The sequence below is a fragment of the Triplophysa dalaica genome, chromosome 15, assembly GCF_015846415.1.
Source record: "Triplophysa dalaica isolate WHDGS20190420 chromosome 15, ASM1584641v1, whole genome shotgun sequence".
Taxonomy (NCBI): Eukaryota; Metazoa; Chordata; class Actinopteri; order Cypriniformes; family Nemacheilidae; genus Triplophysa; species Triplophysa dalaica.
In genome coordinates, this window is record NC_079556.1 from 3340455 (window position 1) to 3363216 (window position 22762).

Below are 22762 nucleotides of genomic sequence, written 5' to 3' on the forward strand. Positions count from 1 at the left end.
GAATGTCATTTTATTTTTGTCTCCTTATTTCACTTACAGACATCTACAGTAACTCATTTGGCAAATAACAAAATTTTGGCAATTAACATTTGCAATGAACAGTTCTATACACCCTCGAGTTCCTCAGCACAACAGGAATGTGGGTCATTTTGCATTTGAGTCCATAATGCATAGAGGAGATATTGTACTCCATGTTGGCGACACCAGCCTACATGTATGAGTCAGCAGGAGCTGTGAGTCAGACACCACTAACACACTCATAATGCAAAGACTGTTTTAAAGGGTACCAAGAGCTCACAGCAAACATTTGTACACAGGAAAAATAGAAAGAGAGAGGACAAAACAATACATGTCAGTAAGCAAATGAGCAATCTCAGATCCACTTACAACAACCTAGTTCACAGGTCTTTTTTTCGAAAACCTCTTTGATTCGAGTCCATCTGACATGTTATCGGTCGACAGAAACCGGCCTTTCCCCCTAACACAGCTGTCTTTGTCTCCGGACTTGTCTTTTGTCTTTTCTTCCATGGTGCAAAGGCTGAGCACCCACTTTACTCCGCTCATTTCCGTGCATCGTCCCCACGGCATACCCTACGGGTAAGAGATCATCCAACAATACGGCTATTTACAATGCATAAAGAACGTTCACAGCAAACCGATTATCATCAAACAAACAATGATCTGAGATGTGTGGTGTGCACGACCACATCTTTTCCACAGTTCATATAAAGGTCCGGCAAATTAAACAGTGTTTGAACATTTTGAGCAATACACAGATAATGCATTAACGACATTGTTAAATCATCTGATGGTCCCTTATTAATACAAAAGTAAAAAAACACAAGCATTGTGTATTTCGCCACGGATGATGATTCATGGAGAAAGTGTTCAAATGCGCAGAAGGACAGAGACAAAACAACAACTGTGTTGTGTGCTTATGAGTAATTGGACCTGTAAATGACCTTAAACAAACATCAGCTCCAAATATTATTGATTCATTGTGCATGACCATACAGCTTTCCTGAAGCTGAGTGGTTAGCGCATGGCGCTAGCAACGCCAAGATCATGGGTTCCATCCCAGGGATTGCAGATACTGAAATAGGAATAGGATGATGCGAGTCGTAAGTCGCTTTGGATAAAAGCATCTGCCAAATGCGTGAATGTAAAGAGTATCAACGATGCAAAACACAGTCTAGCATGTTGTCCTCTTAGTAGTCAATATACTAAAACTCTCTTATTTATTTACTTAAGCACAAACAGTCTTTCACTGTGAAATGAAAGCAGATCTGAGAAAGGTGGATGTGTAAATCCCAGAGTAAAAGATCAGAGATCCTAGAAACCCATGTCAGCAAACAAGTCTTTTAAACTTGCATCTGAAAGGTGAGCATTGCTTTCTGACAAACACAAGATGGCACCGTTTCATTTCTTGTCATTTTGCCCTTCACATTACAACTAACTTTGTCTCAAACATGGGAGCCTAATCATTTGGCAACATTTGGAAGAAGGTCTACTGTATGTCCACCATTCCTCGAAATTCACATTAAATACATGTATCTGTCTGTTAACAAAGTAACATGACATTTAAAAAACATACCTTACAGTACCTTGACACATATCCAAGCCATGTAAGCTAATGAACAGCAACCTAGTACAGTGAAATATTATCAGCAACGACCCACTGCTGGCATATTTGTTTTTCAGTAGCAAATGTGATGACAGCGTTACATTACGTTGATCACTGTGATGTCATAATCAAAAATATGAGCGCTTCATGATTGCGAAAAACATCCATACAAAACCATGAAAATGGAAGGCATGTCTTCTAAAAACACGTACTATACACTTTACATTCACAGTACAACATATTTCACAACATAAGATTTGTAAACACTGCATAGATGATTCTATCACTAACATGTAGACACTAACCGATGGTATAAATAAAGCATAAATATCTGTTTTTAGAAAGTGCTCTGTTCTCATTAAATAAAAAATTTCTCATTTGTACTTCCAGTTTAAAGTACCGAGAAAACGGGTTTAAATTTATAGGATTGAATTTAAATGCATTTTGGTAATTTTTTCTCAAATTCAGATCAAATAAAATGCTGAATAAAAAAAACAATGATTTTTATGAACTTTAAATGCATAAGTCATCTTTGTATAAACAAAACCAAGTGCAAAAAAAATGAACAACTAATTTGGGGCGTTTACAAAAATATTTTTTCATTTAAATGAAGTTACATGATGTTTTTTCTGTCGTTCTACTTTAGCAGAGATTTGGGTGTGAATTATACCCAATACCATTTGTCAAGATTGTTAATTGTCTTGTATTCATTGTGCCTTCTGACGTAGTCACAAGCGAGACATGTATGTTCTGCCCAAAAGTAGGCCTTTTTCACTTTAAAATGTTTGCGCCAGTCAAAGTACTTCAGGTAAAGCTCTTCGTTTTTGTCAAGGAACAGAAGATATTCAGCCAGCTCCTTCGCCGAGGGGAAGTCATCGATGTGAATGAAAGCATTTCCCTGTACAAAGTTCTGATAGTTCTCTCTCGGGGGTCCAAGCACAACAGGTACCGTTCCAACGGAAAGAGGGTTGTACAATTTCTCGGTGATGTAGTCTTTGTGAATAGAGTTCTCGAATGCCAAGTAAAATTTACAGCTCGCAATTGTCGGGAAATAGTCCTGGTCGGAAATGTACTCACCGAATGCTTGTCCGTATGCATGAACCTCAATGTGTTTGTATAGTTCATTGTAGTATTTTACCCTTACGTGATCTGGGTTCCAGTTGCTGACTATCCAACAGATAAGCTTGTTCTTGCTCGGTGGTACAAAGTCCTCCTCTCCTTGTGCTGCGACAATCGATCCATAATGCAATTGTATATCAGCATCCTGCCGATAATTAAGAGTTAAATTAAAGAGGTTTTCAATACCAGGTAACTGAGATGAATGTGACGGCGACTCAAAGTTCATCCAAATCCATCTTTGCAAAGTAGGCCGGTACACAGGGGGCATGTTGGACAGGTCGCTGCTGATGTCCCTGTGATGTATGACGACAGCGTCAGATTTGTTGTAAAGGTTTCGGTCGGCGGTGATGAAGCAGCCATCGATGCTGAACAAAGAACTGCAGACATTCAGATCGTAGGTTTCTCCGAAAGGCCAAAGCCAGACTAAGACTGTAGTCTGGTTTTGTTCACTTCTGTTGGTAAGGAGACTTTTCACTTTGGCTGTGGATGTTTCTGACTCAACGGGGCCTGACAACCAGCTTGTGGATGGTTTGATGTACATTAAAAACAAAGTCACAAAGCATCCCAGTAAAAAGGTACCAAGCAGGAGGGGTCGTAGGATTCTGTAAATTGTTGAAGATGGCATAATCTGGCCTTCAATTAGGATATGAAGAGAAAGAGAAAAAGGATGGGTCCTTTAACATCACTAAAACAAAATCATCAGATGAAAGAGGATGCATTATAGCAATTTCTTAATATGGACTAATGTAAATCGTCTTGATATTTTACCTGACAGATTTGCTTATATCCAGACAATAAAATGATGGTACGTTGCAGGTTCTTCTTTTTGTTACTACAAGAATGTCAGTCCTACAATCATAGGTCTTCTTATCAAGGTTTCCATGAGGAAAAACACAAAAGATTCAATAGATCACTTAAACATCACAATTAAATATAAGATGTTCTATATATAAGCATTTTGATGCCAGGGGCCAGATTCACAAAAACGTTTTAAGACAAAATATAAGAACTTTCGTAAGATAAATTATAGGAATGATAAATTATAGAAATGATATGTTCCTATGTGCAATTCTCAAACATTTCTTAGAACATTCTCAAATATTTTCTTAGGAACATCTTAATTTTTGTCGTAAGAATCAAATAATATGATTTAACTCGCTTGCTCGTGTGGTTAATGTATATGTTTATCTACACAATAAACTTAATGTTTGTAACAAGTACATCGCGTTCTTATAGCCTACATATATATTAGCATGTGATGTGTTAAACGCCATTTACGATCGCATGTTAGCTAATAGCCTATGTAAGCAAGCGTTAAAAAATATAATTATTATATTTAAAACTGTTACTTCGACATAAGACTTGTGACCCTCTCTTTCGAGTCACTTTGTCCCAGAATAATGTAAAAAGCACTATAATAATGAACGCTAAAGTGAGCTAGACCTTATTATATCAAAATCAATATTCCTTAATGGGAAGTGAACGTCAAAATTATGATTCTGGCTCAATACAATACACGTCACATGTGAAACAACAAAATACACGTATTAAACATTTTACCTTTTGAGATTTAAGATTTTAAAGGTTATATTTACGACAGCTTTTTTCGAGAATTTGGATTCTTCCTAATTTTTTCTAAAATCAATCTTGAATAAAAAATTAAGGACGGTCTTAAGGAGTTTTTTCGGTCATACATAACTTAAAATTCTTAACTTTTCTCTTAAATTAGAATTTAAGAGAAAACATGGCAGTTAAGAATAATTTTCTGCTTAAGAATGTTTTGTGAATCCGGCCCCAGGTCCTTAAAATATACTCTTATACAGAAGAACAATGTTTGATGGTAAAGCGTATGTATGGAAACACTGCCATCTTCAGGATATAAGAAGATTATTGAACCTGAAGGCCAATTTACAGCGAGAGAAAATCTGTGATAAAATAAAACATGTTTAAAAAACTATGTGATTTGCTTGTAAGCTCTAAGCATCTTAAATTACGCATTTTTCTGCAGCCCTTTAAGCACTGCAACATAAATAGACAGAGAGTACAACTACAGATATGTATTTTATCGATTTTGCTCTACTGAAAATCGGGTTCAGGTTTTGCTATAGTTTATAAAACTGACCGTTGACTTTTAAATTGTAGAAGCGCGCGAATTTTGTGCAAGCAAGGACTGACGGAGCGCGTGTGATTACCTGAGGTAAAGTATCATGAAAATGACATTTCCTATAAATTAAAAATAGTTTTGATTCTTATAATTTCACGTATTTTAGTCCTGCTCCCGTAGGGGGCTCTCGGCACTATATATTTGGGACATGTTTCCCACCTAACACCTGTTTTAACACCTATTTGTCCCCTATAATTATAATGTTTAGGTGGGGGTTTACATGCTGCCTGGTATGCTTTGTGGCGAAAGGAGCATTAACATTTGCCATTGATCCACGTACACATACGAGGTGTTTTATTGTTTGTTTTAGCATTTTACACAATAATCCTCAAAACTCAGGAAGGAAAGCATTTTGTTTTAACTGTATTGTGATGTATTTTGGGGCACTTTTGAGTTGCGTGTCTGGCTGTTGGCTGCAGCGTAAAAAGATAGATGGAAGACGTCAAGAAAAATAAAAGATGCAAAACATGACAGCAAATTTATTTGAGATCTAAATGCACGAGGGTGTAGTCAGCTATACGAATAAACGTAGCAATTCCGTATATATTTTTTAACATGTTAATGAATAAAGATCAGAAAGCGTATTCTCTCTGGCTCGTAAGAAGATAGATGGATGAGCTATCACGCAAGGTGAGGTTTGCTTTCACCAGTGATGAAGGTCATCTTAAGACAGATTGTCACATTTTACATTTTTCTACGTGAAATATGGCCATACCCCCAGCTCTGCGCTTAAATATCACACACTCTCTACATCTCGCCTGCGTCTTCTATTTTAAGCAAAACCGCATTGTCTCCAAAAGGACGCATGCAGCATTCCGGGGAGAATAAACGTCCCTGCGCTCGTGCCATGTTTAATTGTTGCAACTCAAAATCCGTCAAGAGATGAATGAAAAAACGACGCGGCATGCAGTGCGTGCACGATACACTCAGTGTCGCAACATATGCAAAACATACAGGTAATCTATATTTCAATAAATCCTTTAGCTCACCTCTCCATAAGAAATCATTCTTGAGGAAAAGCCACATCGTGCTCTTCATTTATAGCTTCCACATATCTCTGCGGTGCAGAAATACCTCCGATGATGGTAATATTTGATAAATAATTCGCCAGGACCAGGATGCACCTGAACCCATAGCCTTCCCCCGCGCATCAGTGCATGTTGCAGTGTGTCCACAATGATGACAGACCGAAATCTGTGCCTGCAAGTCAAAACATGCAAGAGCCTATACAGAAATAACAGGAATTATGAGCAAGTGCGTCGCTGGAAAAGACGGCCATGTAACGCCGTGTGATGCGATGTAGAATAATGTCCCCCGCCCCCTCCCGACATGTGCCCGGTTACCTTACCAGTGCGGTTCATACGCATGTATACACATGGATTTAGTGTGCGCGTGTGTGCACTTAATATACGCAAATATAAAAATGCGTAAAAAGCAATGATGCGAAATATGTATATGTGGCGTTAGACTGGATTATGCATGTAGGCGAATCTAAAGGATTATTCCTTTGTTCACCAATTCAGGTTGAACACACTGCTTTGCAGCCCATGCCTTGATGTCAGAAAGCATTATGTAGACAAGTTTTGAAATTATTTATAATGTGATGATGTGAAGAACAGTTATAACAACGATCTTAACATATGAATATTAATGTATTAATGCATTCTTAGTTTTAATTGAGCAAAAACAAGCAATCAATTATATTATTTATTAATACAATTTTAGTGCAACTTGAGGCTTCATACATCATATTTACAGCTTCAGGTGGAATTTCATTGATCTTCAGTGTAATGAGTTAAGTTTCGATACACTGGGATAAAAGTGTAAAACAAGTTTAACATACCCACACAACTCCAATAAATCAAACTGAAAATCAATTTTCATTGTTGGGAGTCACAAAAAATGGAAAACGTTTTACTCCGACCATTTCTTTAGCTCCTCACTGAATTTTCTGGCCCATTTGTTTGTTATCTCTAAATAAACTGTTGATTTGTGAGGAAGGTAGTCGAGGTACACAGTTTTTCTCCATGTCTTTGGGACGGCTCTTTCAATTTGTGTCCCTTCATGCCATTCGTTGAAAGACGTTATAGAGATTATCTGTGGCCGGGCACCCAGTGCTGCATTAAAAGAGGTCTCATAATATTTCCCATTGATGCGGTTCCTTGTATTCTGGGAGTTCCAAGGCCTAATACTAGTGTCAATGTAACCAGGCCCCACACTTGGTATGAACATCAAGTCATTGTTATCGCAGAAGGTTTTCATGGATCTCCAGTTGTGATGCGAGGAACCGTAAGTAAAGCCATTGGTGGCGAAATACGTGTAGAGTCCGTCAAATCCGCCATTCAGTACATTTTCCTTATGCCTCTCCTCCACAAGAAGAGCAATGAAGATGCCATCGTATGGCGTGTTCCTGATCGTGTGTTTACCATTCGACTTCAGCAGCTGTGACCAAACTTGTGGACTTTGCAAGTAGGAGTCATATATGTAGTACAATGGAAGAAACTTGCCTGTGTTTGTTTTGTATCTGTAAAAAGCAGGATGGCTTCCATACCTGTAAGATATAAATGTTTTTTTTCCTTTTGAAAAGCAGACACACACATCTTACAATAGAATAACACTCACAAACTGTCTCTGTGCAAAAGCTGTGAAAATTATGTTCAGGGCTTTCCAATTATGTATAGGCGAAGTTTTCTCCTTAAAAAACGTTGAACAATCACATTTCATTAATTAACCAATAGAAAGATGGCTATAGGAGTTTTATTCTCCTGCCTTTTCCTTTTATGATAAAAATAAACAGTTCATTACAGTTTGGACATCATTAAACATCAATAACAACCACACTTACCTGTCCACAATATATTTAATGTTTTCGTGCATGTTTGCATCATCGCGATTTTTGTATGGCTCAATATGAAAAACAACCTGTAAAGGACACAAAAACAGATAAGTTTGATATGATACAAAAGAAAAGACTAAAAATTAAATCTCAACCTGTATCTCTTACAATACCTTCAACTTATATTTATCCGCTGCATTTAGAATCAAAGGCACCAGGTTGTCAATTTCTTCACCATTGTCATCCTTCATATTAGCTGGATACCATGAAAGTGCAAGAACACCTAAAATAACCAAAATTATGGAAAAGCATATTCGGTAGTTAGATAAAGATGGCTTAATACAAACATAATACCCAATTCAAGCAGACTTCTTACCAACACCAGCTGTGCATAGTTGTTGCATGTGTTCCTCTAAAACAGATGGATCTTTGGAGCTGTACGGTCCCAGCGCAGGGTAGAAATTTGTCCCAATGTCATCAGGAGGCTCGTGTCTTCCGGTGGGATACGATAAAGCCACTTTGGGGTCCCAGTGTGGTAAGATAAGATGATCCCAGTGAACGTATTTTCCATCAAACTGAGGGTTACCGTACCATGCATAGTAAAACGCATGCACATTATAATTCGGTTCAGGGAGATCTTGCATCTTGATCTCTGGGCTATCAGATTTCTTTGCACCGATCAACTTCAGTGTCCACGATGCTTTACTTGATACAGGATCTCTGGTGTCTTCTTCCACATCTCTTGAGGATGGAAGAAGTCTAAATGCAAACTGGCTGCCAAAACTGTTATCCTCAGGACTTAGAGACTTTAGAATGACCGGTATAATAAATACAACCAAGGCTAAAGCGATTATTACACAACATGACTTTCGTCTAAACCTTGCCATTACCCTGGAGTTCGGTCAATGTTCATTCCACCATACGATGTCAGCCAATGACAGAACAAGGTTTTTTTCCAATTCCTCAAGGTGTTTTCTTCATAATCATTATTATTTTCCTCTGGAATGCATGTACACCTGTCAAAAACATAAAAAACCCAAATCTCTAGTTGAAGTACGCAAGAGGTGGTGTTTTATCAAGGCACCTGGTTGGCTTTGGCTATACAAATGATTAACTCCTTTGCCTACACAAATCATCCCCTTTTAGTAGAAAGGACACAACATGGATACGTTTCAAGGGCGCATACATTTGCAAAGCTGAATACGGAACATAAAAGTCGTACAATACAAATAATTACCATGTAATTTACTAAACAGCTGATACGGAAATGTTACAAAGTCAACATCATACCTTTGTTGAAGAACGACAACCATCATGTGGTCATCGAAGACGCATTTTCTGTATATTGTACGAATGCTCTGTTACATCTGACACCTCGTGAATTAAATACTGCATTTAACTCATGCGGAAGTCTCGAGACGAGAGTAGTTTTTCTTCAGTGCTGTCTGATCGGAGTAAACTGTAATATAAACAGTGCGCGAGTTTTACCGCTGTCTACTGGACTGGAGGGACATTACGAATCCTACTATTGCGTAGGCCAAGCTCACGGTATGGCGCGCAGTAAGCAGCCGGTCACGTGTCCTTATTTACGTTCACGAGCTACCCCTCGCCGTAATAGAATTCGTAAACCAGCGTGACATGATCGCTGTGACAGCTGTCACCTGTCTTGCGTTTTCAGAAATGTCCTTAAAATGGAAGCTAAATAAGTTATGCTTAAGACGACTTGTCTATTTCCACTTCACATAAATTCTGCGTCTAACGTAACAGGATGATAGCAAAGAAACGTTTTGTTTACGATCTCTGGGTAGTTTTTTTAGATTCATTTTTTCAAACTTTCAATTTTACTAAATGAATTTCTTATTTTATTACGTATGATCACGTCATCGTCTATTACATTGTTTCATATTTATTACTATTATTTTATCCCTACAGTAAGGGTTTCAAAATGTTGAAGTAATTTACATCACATCCGCTAGAGGGCAGTGTTCGCATTACTTAACGTGGTGACTACAAATCAGTGTTAAGCGGTGATCATAAGCAATGATGTGGTTTTTTCTGATTAAGTATATGATGGACATGATATATTCATAATGTACATTTACATCCCAATACAACCTTTTCTGTCTACAGGATACTTGGATACATCGACCCCCATATTTAATACAGACAAATAGTAGACTCATGAATAGTATATCATAAAGTAAAAAGCATATTATTTAAAATAACAGGGAAACAATAAGGGAAAGAAAATAAATAAATAATAACTGTCACAAACACCCCATTGTTGTTAACACTGTGCGCCTTTGCAAATGACAAACAAACCCTTGTGTTTGAAATGACTTCAATAGCTCATGCAATACTGGAAGTAATCCTTTCCAAAGTGCACCAAGCACACTGTGACAGGTTCCACTGATGCTGTGTGAAGTGGATGCATAACCGATGCATTTTTTGCATTTTAAGGTATTCATTTTGTGAGATAAAGAGTACTTTGAAGTCAGTGCCATTCTGCGCCTTTGAGAATCAGTCACGGATATTTTTAAACCTAACAGTGAAATTATGGCTCGTATGGACCAGAATCAAAGGAGAAGCCTGAGCTGTCTGCGACAACCTGATAATTCATATAATTGCTTGCCAGTTCCTTTGGGGTACAGTGAGATTAAGTGCTGTTATGCTTACTTAAATGTGTGCTGGCCTAACTCAAATATATACAACAGATTTGAATTGTCCTTGCATTTCATCAATAGAGGTAACCTAGGTCACTGTGTAATATCCCTTATTATAAAATTTTTTTATTAGATTTTAAAACAACAAATAAATAATGACAAAAACAGACATTGTGATTGAAAGTTAAAATTAAAAACATTTACATTCTGAGTCACAATAAGACACATTTCTACGGAATTTAACCGTGGTCTAGATCAGTTCGATTGTCTAGATACTAATAAAATACTAAGTATTATAAAACCTGTATAAAGACAGAACTTTAATGAATTATGGATGAAGAATCGTAATGTGTCCATTTCTCTAAACTTCTATTATAATTTCTTGAGAGATTTAAAATCAATGCTGAAATAAATCCGTGCAAACATTTTTTTATGAAATCAATAACACGCCAAATGCGTTATATTCATATCCACAGTGCGTGGGTAATTAACAGGTGCTAAGATGTGAAATTCACAAAGAGTGGAAGTCCTGCACTGCTCGTTCTGTTTTTTTCTTCACTTTACTATGGGCGCATCGCCATGACGTCATCGCCCCAATGTCAACAATGTAGCAATTTAGAGGAGGCGCGTGCTGGAAATCCCACCATCAGCAAAGAGCGAAGCAGAGGCGCGCGGTTCAGCGTGCAACCCAACGCAGACAGAGATTGAACTCGATTATAACGGTAAGAAAACGAATATATAACCGTGCACGGTCCAGTTGTTATAGAGCGTCCTGTCGAGCGTGGGCACCATGTGAAATCGTCTCTCTGAATACCTTCGTGCAGGAACAAGTGAAACTTTAGGTGAGTGACACAGCTGCCGGCGGTACATTGCTTTATTATTACAGTTTGTGTATGTTTTGTTCTAACGGACTGTTTTGGGTACGGCCATTCGTTCCTTTAAAAGATGAGGGCTCTGTCTGAAATCTCACGTCAACGCTTATGGGTCCACAGTCAATAGAGCTGCAGTGCACTGACATTTTTGGGTCTTCGTGCTGCATTCAGTCACTAGTGGGTGGCAGCAGCAGGTACAGTTATGGGATGAACCAGATGCACTCTTGAGACAAAAGGAAACAGTGATTCAGCAGTAAATGTTTAGTGCACTATTGTGTATTTGGTTTTGTACATATATAAATAGAAATCAGTGCATTAAAGATGCATTAAAACAGGTCACATGATTTTTTAATTATTTTTTTAAATGCATTTATTCATTTATCCCCCATCTGTCTCGCTCTCTATTAACTCAATGTATTGTTGGTATAATACAAAACATTACAAAGTGAACTGATGTTGATCAGCAAGGCTGTATTTAATGTACATTTTCTATGTTTTTTAATCGTATTTATACGTTAGTTCACGCTTATTCATCCGTAATGCAATCCTTATGTTAGTCAGCATTTCTGGTAGTTGTTTCACTGCGCTCTGAGCAAATTAGGTTAGATAGTGTCGAAACGAACGTTAAAAATAAAGTGAAATTACATCAGTGTGTTGAAATGAAAGTAGCATGACAATGCATTGCTTGATGGCTTTTAGATCTTTATTGTCGGCCTTTGTATCTTAATTGGGGCATTGTCTTGGGTTGCTTTTCGAATTGGTCTGAAACAGAGCTATATCTTTACATATTTTTACAGTATAACCAACCATTGTGTCATGTTTCATTCTCTTTTGCATTACAATGTATAATGCAAAATTTCTAGTCCCACAAAGGCCAAAATCTGGTGTGTTTTTGATTTTGAGCAGATAGTGGATAGGATACGGTTAATATGGGTGTTGTGGTTTACATCCTGTGAGAAGAGATGTTCACAGGTCTTCTGTGGCTCAGCATATAGAGTAGCTCATTTCCTGTGCTTTTTTTTGTTGACATTTAAATTATGATTCTTAGTATTGAGATTTATTGTGGATGGATTTATCACATTTTAGCTTTTCATTTTGCGTAGCAAAGGAGAGCTCTCATTTTTTTCTCACGAATGTCTGATGCAGCTCTTTATTTAGAGCTGTGACCTTACTGTGGTAATAACCTGTGCAAGAATTCCTGCAGTCTGACATAACAGATTGAAATCAATGACTAGTCTTCTCTATTGACTGTGCAGAGACGTTTCCTTATTCATTTAGTTTGTTTTTCCGATGAAGCACCTGTTTACATTTGTGTGTTTTGTCAGCAGTTGTGGGTTTGACACTTATCACCGGTTGAAGTGACAGATGTTCCTTGTCTTCTGCTTGCAACATTAGACAGGTTTCTTCATTGGCTTGCAATGCTTCTGTAGTAGTAGTCAGGACTCATGAGTGATATTGAGGGGGCTGCACTGTTTTACGTGGGAGGCAGAAAGCACCATTAGAATCTCAGTTGTTACTTTTAGACAAAATAGTCATACCCAAAAGTGATTGAGAGAGTAGATGTTCTACTAGAATTGTATAGGTTTGGGTCTCCCATGAAAACGTGAGTCATTGCCAAGGTGTTGCTATGCAGTTGCTGTTACAAGTTGTTTTTACCGTGTTGCTGCTCTGTGATTTCTAGTTTGTTCTTGTGGTTGCTTATTGGTCCAAGTCAAAGAGGCCAATCTCTTTGCTTGGCTCTCTATAGTTTGAGTCTTCAGTAAATTTATATGGGATTTGTTGGTACATTTTATCATCCGTCAGGTACAACAGTAAGTCTGGTTGCTTAGAAATTAAATAGCGCACTTTACCTTATTTGAGATAACCTTTATGTGCGTTGTGTAATTGTATGCATTTTTCATCATCAAATCAAAGGTTACGTTTAGGGATGCACGATAAATTATCACTCATATTGGTATCCGCTGATAAATGGTCATTTTTTAATGTGATCTGTATCGGCCAATAACAACTTTTAGGCCGATAGGTTATAGCCGATGAATTCTGAATAAAAATTCTGGTTAATTTACTTCAGCTTCTCACAGTTAAAATCCATTACAGAACTGTCTTTCTGTCATGATCATTCCCTTACTGCTATTAGCCAAATATTGTTGATGTAGTATGTAGATATTTATGAATATGTGAATTGTAGGAGCATAAACATATAGTTTAAAGCCGACAGCTGTAAGAATGCTTTCTGTCATGAGACCCGTTAGACTTGTGGCTATTAAAAACACCTTTCTGGGTTGCTATGGAAGAACATGTAATTTGATCATTAAATGAACGGTAAACCAGAAAAGTGTTAAAGTCAAAGAATCTTTGATAAGTGTAAAGAAGGCTTGGTACATGATTTTCAGGGGACAAATAGAACGTTCAGTCTCAGAAAATGTTAAATGAATATTTAGGCTCTGTATATCGGCCAATATATCGGCTTCCAATGTTCAAGATTTATCGTTTATCGTTATCGGACAAAATGTGCATATCGGTGCATCCCTAGTTATGTTAGCTTTGCTCATTTCTCTTTAGCATCTAATGTCCTCAGATGGACCAAAGGTAAGAGAAACAGCTGGAATGCACTTGGCCAGAGCTGTCATTTATTAACTGTATGGACTTGGTGAACCCACTAAGCAATGATTCACTTCCTGCTGGACAGCTAGAGTTGTTAGTCTAAAAGATTGACCTGGTTCGAGGAGATGCCTGTTAAAAGAACTAACAATCCAAATTTTGTTGTTACCTTTCAATTCTATTAATTACTTAAATTGCTATGTAGTATCCCTACAATATTTTGGATGGAAATGAGAAATGCATTTCAAAGAATTCAAGTAATTTGACAGTGTCTAACACTGGGTTCACACCAAACGTGAATTAAGCGTTTTACACGAGTAAATTAGATACAAAGTTAATGTAAAGACGCATATAGATGCAAACTCGTGTCAGATCGAAAATAGCTCATTTTTCCTGCAAGTAAAAAAGAGCGTGGAACGCAATTGTTCGCGTTTGGTGTGAAGCCACCACAAGACTCCCATGACCGTTTTTACAGTATATCTTGCAATGTGTTGATAGCAGTGCATATATCTCAGTCATCGTTGCTTCAACCCAGGGGCGTGTCTGGGGGGCCCTATTTTTCTTGTGCCCATCCAAAAATATCCAGCTGACAATTAAAATATACAAAATGTAATACCTACTAAATACTTGTTTGTATTATCTATTTAATAATGATTCCTTCAAATTAATCACAGTATATTTTTTTTTATTATGCATGCAATGAATTGTATATCCCCCCCCAACCAGAAATGATTCTTTGACCCCTAGTTGTGCCGGCCTGCTTCAACCACTAAATTCAATCCTTAACCTCAAGACACATTCACACCGAAACAGTGCACAAGAATTGCCAACAACATCCCTATCCTGTTCTCTTATCTATGAGTTCTTTAAATGAAGGTATTATGATGCTTAGCACGGCACTTCTTTTATTTTACCAGAACCATCGACTTGTGCGAAAAGATGAGAGAAGCGTTTTTTCTTATCCTCTTTTTGAAGTAGGTCACGATCAGCTGACTTCGGTAAAAGTGACACAGTCAAATCAGCACAGAATATGAACGCAGGAAACCAGCTGCGTGGTAAGCAGGAAACACACACAAGGGTTTCGGTATTAAATGTGGGTTGCATTTACATGATAATACAGCACTGTAGTGAAAGTGAGATCAACTTTTGGGTTATGCTTTATGTCACCGAGAGGTTCACTTAACAGCATCTTTTTGGTGAGGCTGAATAATACAGCTGAATGAAAGGGGGGGGAATATGTAATGTCATCTTCTTTGTGTAGTAGCCTATAGTTCATTCAAGCTACAGGGCTGTGCTACAGTATGTTATGAATATACTGTTAGGCCCTTTAATCCCTTTAGTCGTGACTATATTCATACTTAAAATTCTTGCTTTTCTATAAAAAAAGAAATACCCGGCCCGTCATGTAAATATACTTAATGACTGGTGTTGTGCAGTGGTTTAGTTTCGGACCGGAGCTGTCCTGTTAATAAGAGTAATTTAACCTGAAGGATTCTGAACTTCACTGAAGATTTTAGTTACCACCCTTCGGATGCCCGGTTATTCTTTGACTTACTTAAAGCGATCGTTCTGGTTATAGTCCGCTCTCAGAATGAGCAAACTTCCCTCGGGCGAGATGTGATGTCAGTGGCTGTTCTGTAATAAGAGAGGAACGGACGACAGCCTAGAAAATGGAGTGATGGGACGGAAAGGTCATTCCCAGTGGATTAAAATACCTGCGCTTATTTTGGGAAAGATCTATTGAAACAACAACAGTGAACTTCATCTCATCTTCAGGGTGGTGGTCCAAAATGTCATTGTGTTCTCAGTTTTCTGGGAACTTACTTAAGCATATATTTTCTTTCAAGCTTGCTATATTTATCAAGTTGGTCTTAACCAAGTGCAACTTTTACATTGCCTGACAAGATTTTTGATTGCATTTTGGTCAAATATGATTTATAATTTGAACAAATGATGATGTAAATCTGGTGAAGCCTTTTTGATTTTTTTTTATAGTTAGCGTTCCCGTAGCTCGGTGGTAAGAGCATTGAAAGGTTGTGAGTTCGAACCCAGGGGGTTGCACATACCTATGTATAAAAGTATAGGATAATGCAATGTAAGTCGCTTTGGATAGAACCATCTGCTAAATGCGCATATGCAAATGTAGTTGCCGCAATACATCTTCGTAAATGTCCTAGTTGTCTTTACATAAACACAAATATTTAAATGGTGCATGAGTTAAGAATGATGAAATTTTATTACGCGTTCAGACATTTCAGTCTGTTTGCATCCCTTAACTTTGCAGTTTTACGACAAGTTAATGAGATCCCAGTCAAATTAAATCTTCAAAGCGTTTCAGTGATTCTTAGGTTAATGGTTCTATCTGAAATATTTGAGCCTGTAATGCACGTCTGAGTTTTTCATCCCGGAATGGGGAGAGAACCTTGAAATTTTACAGTAGTGTAAAAATGAGGTTCGACCTGCTGGCTTAACACCATCAGTCTGTCTCTCCCTCACATGCTGGCCTCAATAACCATCTGTTTTGATGGCATGTCCAGACCTTGGTGATGGTGACGGCCCATCCACACTACAAGAGAGTGACGCGACAAAGCTAGAATGCTCTGGTTGTAATTCACAAAGTGCAAACTGTGAAGTGCACTTCCGGTCAAGGCAACTTGTTGATCAGCGTTGAATTCTGTTGTGTTGCTTTGCTTGTTTGTAATGCAGATAAGATCTGAAAATCTTGGCGTGTTTAAAAATCCAACATGAAAACTGACTTTCTTAACCACTTCACTTAGGGTAAAATCACCGTAAAGGCTCAGCCTTCGGTGGCTTTTCGCTTTAGTCGAAAAATGAATATGTATTTCCCTTGAACATCTGCTGATTTTATTCCACACTGCTTGTACTGATATGTTTATCAACTACGCTGCAAGCATCTGTGTGTATTTATAGAGGGCTTGCTGTGTTTCTGTGTCACTGTAGCCCATATTAAAGACAGTTATGAGTCACTTCTCACTTCGGTCTGGGAAATCATGATTCATTCAAGCTATGTTTCAGCAGCCGGTGCCCAAAATACTCTGGCATGGAGTCACCATCTATCTTTGCACTGAAAAGCCTTCTTAGGAATGCCCTATATGAGCCGTGTTTCACTTGTTTATCTAGAACAGATTGAATGTTAAAGGGATCACCTAAAAATGGAAATTCTGTCATCATTATATATTTTGAAGAATATTTGTAACCGAACAACGATAGTACCCATTGACCTGCATTGGTTCCATTGGTGTCCAATGTCCATACAATAGAAGTGAAGGGGTACCACTGTTGTTCGGCTACCAACAAGACCAGGATCCCTTTAGATTACGATTCTGCTATGCCATCAAACACATTTTATTCTTCATTTATGCTGCAAGGTGTCTATGTGCACTCATTTAAATCTGACTATCGTATTGACTAGCATTATGTTGAAATGAGTGCATCTTTAATAACATTAAATAACGAAATTGTCATGCATTTATTTCAAAAAGGCTACACTAAAGAATTTTGTGTCTGTGTTACATTGAGAACTCGAGATGGGCGGCTGTATGAATGCACTCATAAGTGCATTTTGGGAAATTTCCCACGGAGTATCAAAAAATGTCTTGCATTTTTCAAAGAGCTCTCAAAATTATTTGTTCACTTCCTTTATGCTGGCTTGTGAACATGTCAGCGACCCTCTGAAACAGAGACAGCTAACCTTATTTTCAGCACAAAAGTTCATTGTTGAAAATAATGATGTCATTGTTGAGTTTCCTCCTGGAAAATCCCTCCAAGATGAGCTCTTATCGGAGGTGTGTTACCTCTCTGGTTGTTTGAAAGCTTCAGGACTGTTTTTAAAAGCATTCTGCTATGATCGCAACAATAGCATGAGCTCATGGATCTAGAAATGGCATACTGTATATTTAATGAGAATATGTTCATTCATAAAATGTTCCTACCTCGAGAGGGTCGGATAGACAGAGTTCATGTCTAGGTCATGAGAAATCTCTGAAAATTAGATATAACAATTTTTAGTTTTTTTACTACTCTGAAATATTTCACTGGCTATTTGTCTGTGTTTGTCTGTATTTTTAAAAGCATCTGTAATCTGAAGGTAAAGTTCACCTAAAAGGTAAAGTTCTGATGAACACAGAGAAAGACATTTGAAAGAATGCTTCTAATCAAACAGTTCTTGGCCACCATTGACTTCCGTAGTAGGAAACATTGCTTGATTAATTTCTTTGTTCTGTTGAAGGCAAAAGAAGATATTTTGAAGAATGTATAAAAGCAAACAGTTCTGGAGCACTTTTTACTACCGTTGTAATTTCTCCTACTATGGTAGTCAATGGTGGCCAATAATTGTTAGGTAACAAGCATTCTTCCAAATATCTTTGGAACAACTCAAGGGTGTGTAGATGATGACAGAATTTTTTTGTGTGAACTGTCTCTTTAATTCTAACTGCTGGTAATTGATCAAGTTTTTCTTTTGTTCAGCATGTTAATTCGCATAAGCTATTTTTAAAAGACAATATACTCTTATTATTCTCAGAAAGGTTTTTAGGGGTCGTAACTGAAAGGACCGGTGTTTTAATCAGGTCAGTATGAAATTAGGCCGGTCTTCTCTTGGTGGTCATAACGGCCCTATTGCCCCCTCAAGTAAGGAGGCTTTGAGTTATATGTACTTTTTTAATGAATGTCTTGGCGATCATGTGGAAAACGAGGTCACCAAGTTTGTGCTCAGTCATCAATTTAATGTTTGTCATCAATTTAGTGGATTTTCTATAACTTAATCTTACGTAACTGTGTTTGATTTCAACATCAAATATACAATATATTGTTTTTCTCAGTTTTCTGTGTGTTAAATTTGGATTAATTGGTTCCATTATATTTTTGTTTGTACAATCTCACAATTATTCGATTTCTCTTTTTCATGAGCGTGTATCTTTTCAACACTTTTTCAAGTGTTGATGTGAGATGCTTATCCAAATTGACTTTATTTTGCATGTATCTTTACGTTTATTTTATTTTTTGCTAGAATCTAACCTTGTTCTTGCTTCCAGTTGAACCACAAGAACACATTACAGTACAATATCAAACCAAGTTGGTGATGGCTGTAGATCTGGGTCAGGGAATTTGGGGCTTCATAAATTAGAAAGATCTCCGAGCTGGTCAACATAGTGGCCATTTTAAAAATGTTTTCTAATTATATTTCTCATTCAGTCCTGGAGGACCAGAAGCTAAATATACTCGTTCTGTTGAGATCACACAACCACAGCCTAGTTTTTGGTGGACGTTAATTTATTCCACAACAACCGTCTTCTGGTGAATTATTTCATTTCACTGTGCCCGATTGACAATATGCAATACTTCAGGTTTCATTGTAAAAACGCTCATCTGTATTATGGTCCTGGCTGCTAACATTGTCATGCATCGTGTGTTGATGATGATGAAACACCCTGTAATTCCTTCTGTGTGTGTTTGCACGATGCTTATTTTCTTCGTTTCAGAGCGTCTCTGAATGATTTGGCACGGCGGTGATATCTCATTAGCGCGGGTAGGCCATTGGAATGACAGCTGTTATCAGACGGTCTGCGTCGGTTCGCGTGGGTCTGCATGTGCTTAAATCGGAAACATGTTAATGATTCATGCGCTGATGCAGAGTCGGCCACAGACGGGATGCTCAAATGTGTTGTGATGTATGTCTGTGTGCGAGTTACTGAAGAGCGAGTCATGTTCTTCTGTAGACTGGTTTAAAATAAGTAGGATATTGTTATTTTATTTAGCTTTCACAACACCTTTGACATTGAATATGGGACAACTGTGCAGATCCATTGGGATTTGGGGATTTAAAGGGATAGTTCATCAATTTTTTTTTATTATTTTATATTTTATTCATCCTCATGTCATTCTAAACCTATATGATTTTCTTTCTTCTGTAGAACACAAAATATATTTTGAAGAACGTTGGTAACCAAACAACACTGTCCCCCATTGACTTCCACTGTATGGAAACAAAACCACCTAGACATTTCTCAAAATATCTTCTTTTATTTCATCACACAGGCAACAGATCACTTGAAATAGTGAATACTCTAAAGCAATCACTGTGAAGTTGTTTGATTCAAGCTCTGAGGTACAATAAAGAACAAAGCAATGGCCCTTGTCCTGGCTGCTTACCTGATCATTATTTATGCTTTAATGTGTTAAATGTGTTCTCGCTTTGTTTGCAGGCTCACAGCAAGGAATGTCTACAGAGGTGAAGCCTGAAGCTCCCATGTACGTGTATGAGTCAACAGTGCATTGTGCCAACATCCTTCTGTGCCTAAATGAACAGAGGAAGCAGGACGTCTTGTGTGATGTGACCGTACTGGTGGAGGGGAGGGAGATTCGTGCCCACCGGGCAGTGCTTGCGGCCTGCAGCCAGTATTTCTCTCTGCTGCTCAGGGGCCAAATAGAACATGAGCCACTCATCAGTCTGCCAGAGAAGGTGAGTGTCTGCATGAGTTTGATTTTGGGAGCTTGATTTTGACCAAAACCATAATGGGTAGAATTAAACAGTATAGAGAGATTGCATATATATAACAGAATTACTTTTTGACTTTGGCAACAATTTGAATTCATTGAAATAAGAAATTGAAAATAAAATAAATAAAGTATAATTGCACGTCTTTATATAATATATAATATAAAAATAAAATCAATTAGATCAAATAAATTTGAAGCATGCATATATTTTTGTACGTATACATGGTTTTATGTGTAAATGCATATCTTTTATGAAATAGAAATATAAGAAATAGAAATCAAAAACATAAACAAATTAGATTGAATATGTTGTTCACTGTCACAACCTACACACAACTTTTAAACGTACAATACCTGTAAAAAGTTTGGGATCACTTGACACAAATTTTTCGCACAATTTAAAAAAAAAATCATCTCAATGCAAATGTTTTAATATTTTAAAAAACTTTTATTGACAAAAATATTGTTTCAACATATAATTTCTATCATTAGAAAACAACTTTTTTACTTAAAAATATTTTTCCGAATAAATTCTAGGCAAAGGGTGACTGTATTCTAAAATACAACATTTATTTTGGATGCCTTTAGTCACAACATAATTTTCACAGTTACAATTGTGTTTCCATGGTTTTGATGGTTTACTGTAATTCTCAAATGGTGGGAGATAGTTTGGGCTTTAGAGAGGTGGGCAATAGATTAGCATTAAAATTCATAATAGTTCAACGATACATTTTGGGATCTACCAAATTCTGGTTATACTTTCTCGCAGAATTGAGTCAATGATTTTGGGGTTTCTTGCGCAATGCTGTACCAGCTGTGTTGTCATTTTTGCTTTTATTTATGCTATGAATTCATTCAAAGCATACAATATTATCAGTTTGTGTGCTGAAATTTGTAATATAGCTACAGTAACATCAATTAAGATGAACTAACAGATAGAGCTATCAGACTGTCAAGGGTTCTTCTGTAGCTTTGAGTCTCTATAACCAGTTGTCTTGTCTTTGACAGCTGTCGCATAAGAGTTCTCTTACAGAAGCTGCTGGACGATTGATTTATTCATTGCTGTCTCTGTGTTATGGTAGCGCTGTACTTGTAGGTTTTTTGCACCTTAAGACTGACCTGTAAAACATCCCACATCTGACAAAAGGGCTTTATTACATGGAATGTTTCATGTTATAATGTCGTTCCTGTCTTTGTATGTATGCATGTGTGTGCATGTGTCCCAGCCCGCTGCCCTCATTAAATTCACTGGTTGTAACATTAAAGGAATATCATATGGCGCTTGGCTTCCATAAAGACGTGCGACTGCAGGCGGCAGCTGCTGATGTAAGCTGAAAATAGATCCACCGAATGCTCAGCATTTTCCCCCCAGCTTTTCAATTTATTAGCAGCTCTTGGAGGACCGAGTGTCAGGGGGAGATGTTCTTCAGCTGGATGACTTTCTATTTAAAAAATGATGTTCCTGATGCGTCCGCACTGCCCCGAGCATTCGCGAATACCTGCCAGAGTGATAGCACGATTGAAAGTGATGAGAAGGGCGGTTTATTTTCGCTCTTGACGCTATGCAGTTCACTTCTTTTCATTCCTTGACTTGACGCTTGCAAGCCCTCGATAAACAGTGCTCAATCACTGTTTGCAAACTTTAGTGGAAATCACCACATGGTAAAATTGTTGTTTTTCTGTAAGATCAGGTTAAGAGGTCAATTTCACTTTATGGAAGCCATATTTTACTTACTCTTTTAAAATTAGACCGTTAAATGTCATTTTTTTGGAGGATTTTTGACAGAAATGCAAAATAATTTACATAACTATGTGTTCAGGGGTGTATAAAGACCTCACAGAATAAAGCGTTAGCATAATGAGCTATTTCTATCTACATACAACACAGGTTCCGTTACATGAAATTTGCCATCTTGTAGGGCTGGGCGATATATATCGCGATTCACGCAAAGTATACATGTCCAAATCGATTCTGAAATCAGCTATTCCGTGAACCTCGGCTATTTGATCAGTAGGAAGTACTGCTCGATCTAAAATCACTACGACATTGAGTCCTTTATAACGTGCATTTCAAAAAGCAACACTTGTCAAACATCATCACTATAAATATACTTTATTATCCTGAAAATACCTGGAAAGGTTTGAAGAACAGCGATAAAATATGGCCATTGGCATTTCCTGGAACTAATTGTTCTTCTTCTGTTTCTCATATTTAGAGTTTCTGCGCAAGAGCATCCTCTGGCTTTCGGATGTGGCTGCATTTAACCGTTATTTAATGAGAAACTGAGAACATAAGAATCACACGATATATCGCCCAGCCCCAGGATGTTGTGTCTACAGTAGCCCTTAACAGACAAACTGCTA

General features: G+C 37.5%; 3 protein-coding genes across 8 annotated transcripts in view; 1 reads left to right on the forward strand and 2 right to left on the reverse strand.

The window, feature by feature from the left end:
- On the reverse strand, nucleotides 1-6479 carry fut9a (fucosyltransferase 9a). Of its 3 annotated transcripts, none has more exons than XM_056767454.1 (3): nucleotides 5897-6479; nucleotides 3512-3606; nucleotides 1-3376 (listed from the first exon to the last, which is right to left on the reverse strand). In XM_056767454.1, the coding sequence occupies exon 3, from the start codon at nucleotides 3366-3368 to the stop codon at nucleotides 2289-2291; it is 1080 nt and encodes a 359-aa protein (XP_056623432.1). In that variant the 5' UTR covers nucleotides 3369-3376; nucleotides 3512-3606; nucleotides 5897-6479; the 3' UTR covers nucleotides 1-2288. The 3 variants fall into 3 exon arrangements, with proteins under 3 accessions (XP_056623432.1, XP_056623434.1, XP_056623433.1); XM_056767456.1 differs by having other exon boundaries at nucleotides 1-3428; XM_056767455.1 differs by having other exon boundaries at nucleotides 3512-3609.
- The window catches only part of bach2a (BTB and CNC homology 1, basic leucine zipper transcription factor 2a), a 26722-nt gene continuing 8881 nt past the window's right edge, over nucleotides 4922-22762 (forward strand). For 2 of the 4 annotated variants that reach the window (XM_056767449.1, XM_056767452.1), the window contains exons 1-2: nucleotides 11053-11248; nucleotides 20104-20360. In XM_056767449.1, the coding sequence (XP_056623427.1) occupies nucleotides 20118-20360 (243 nt within the window). In that variant the 5' untranslated portion in view covers nucleotides 11053-11248; nucleotides 20104-20117. Of the gene's footprint in view, nucleotides 4941-11035; nucleotides 11249-20103; nucleotides 20361-22762 lie in introns of those variants that run through there. The other 2 variants (XM_056767451.1, XM_056767450.1) reach the window with 2 other exon arrangements.
- On the reverse strand, nucleotides 6601-9224 carry manea (mannosidase, endo-alpha). Its single transcript, XM_056767453.1, has 5 exons — nucleotides 9034-9224; nucleotides 8120-8759; nucleotides 7917-8026; nucleotides 7753-7829; nucleotides 6601-7458 (listed from the first exon to the last, which is right to left on the reverse strand). Exons 2-5 carry the CDS (start codon nucleotides 8628-8630, stop codon nucleotides 6822-6824), a joined length of 1335 nt encoding a protein of 444 aa, XP_056623431.1. The 5' UTR covers nucleotides 8631-8759; nucleotides 9034-9224; the 3' UTR covers nucleotides 6601-6821.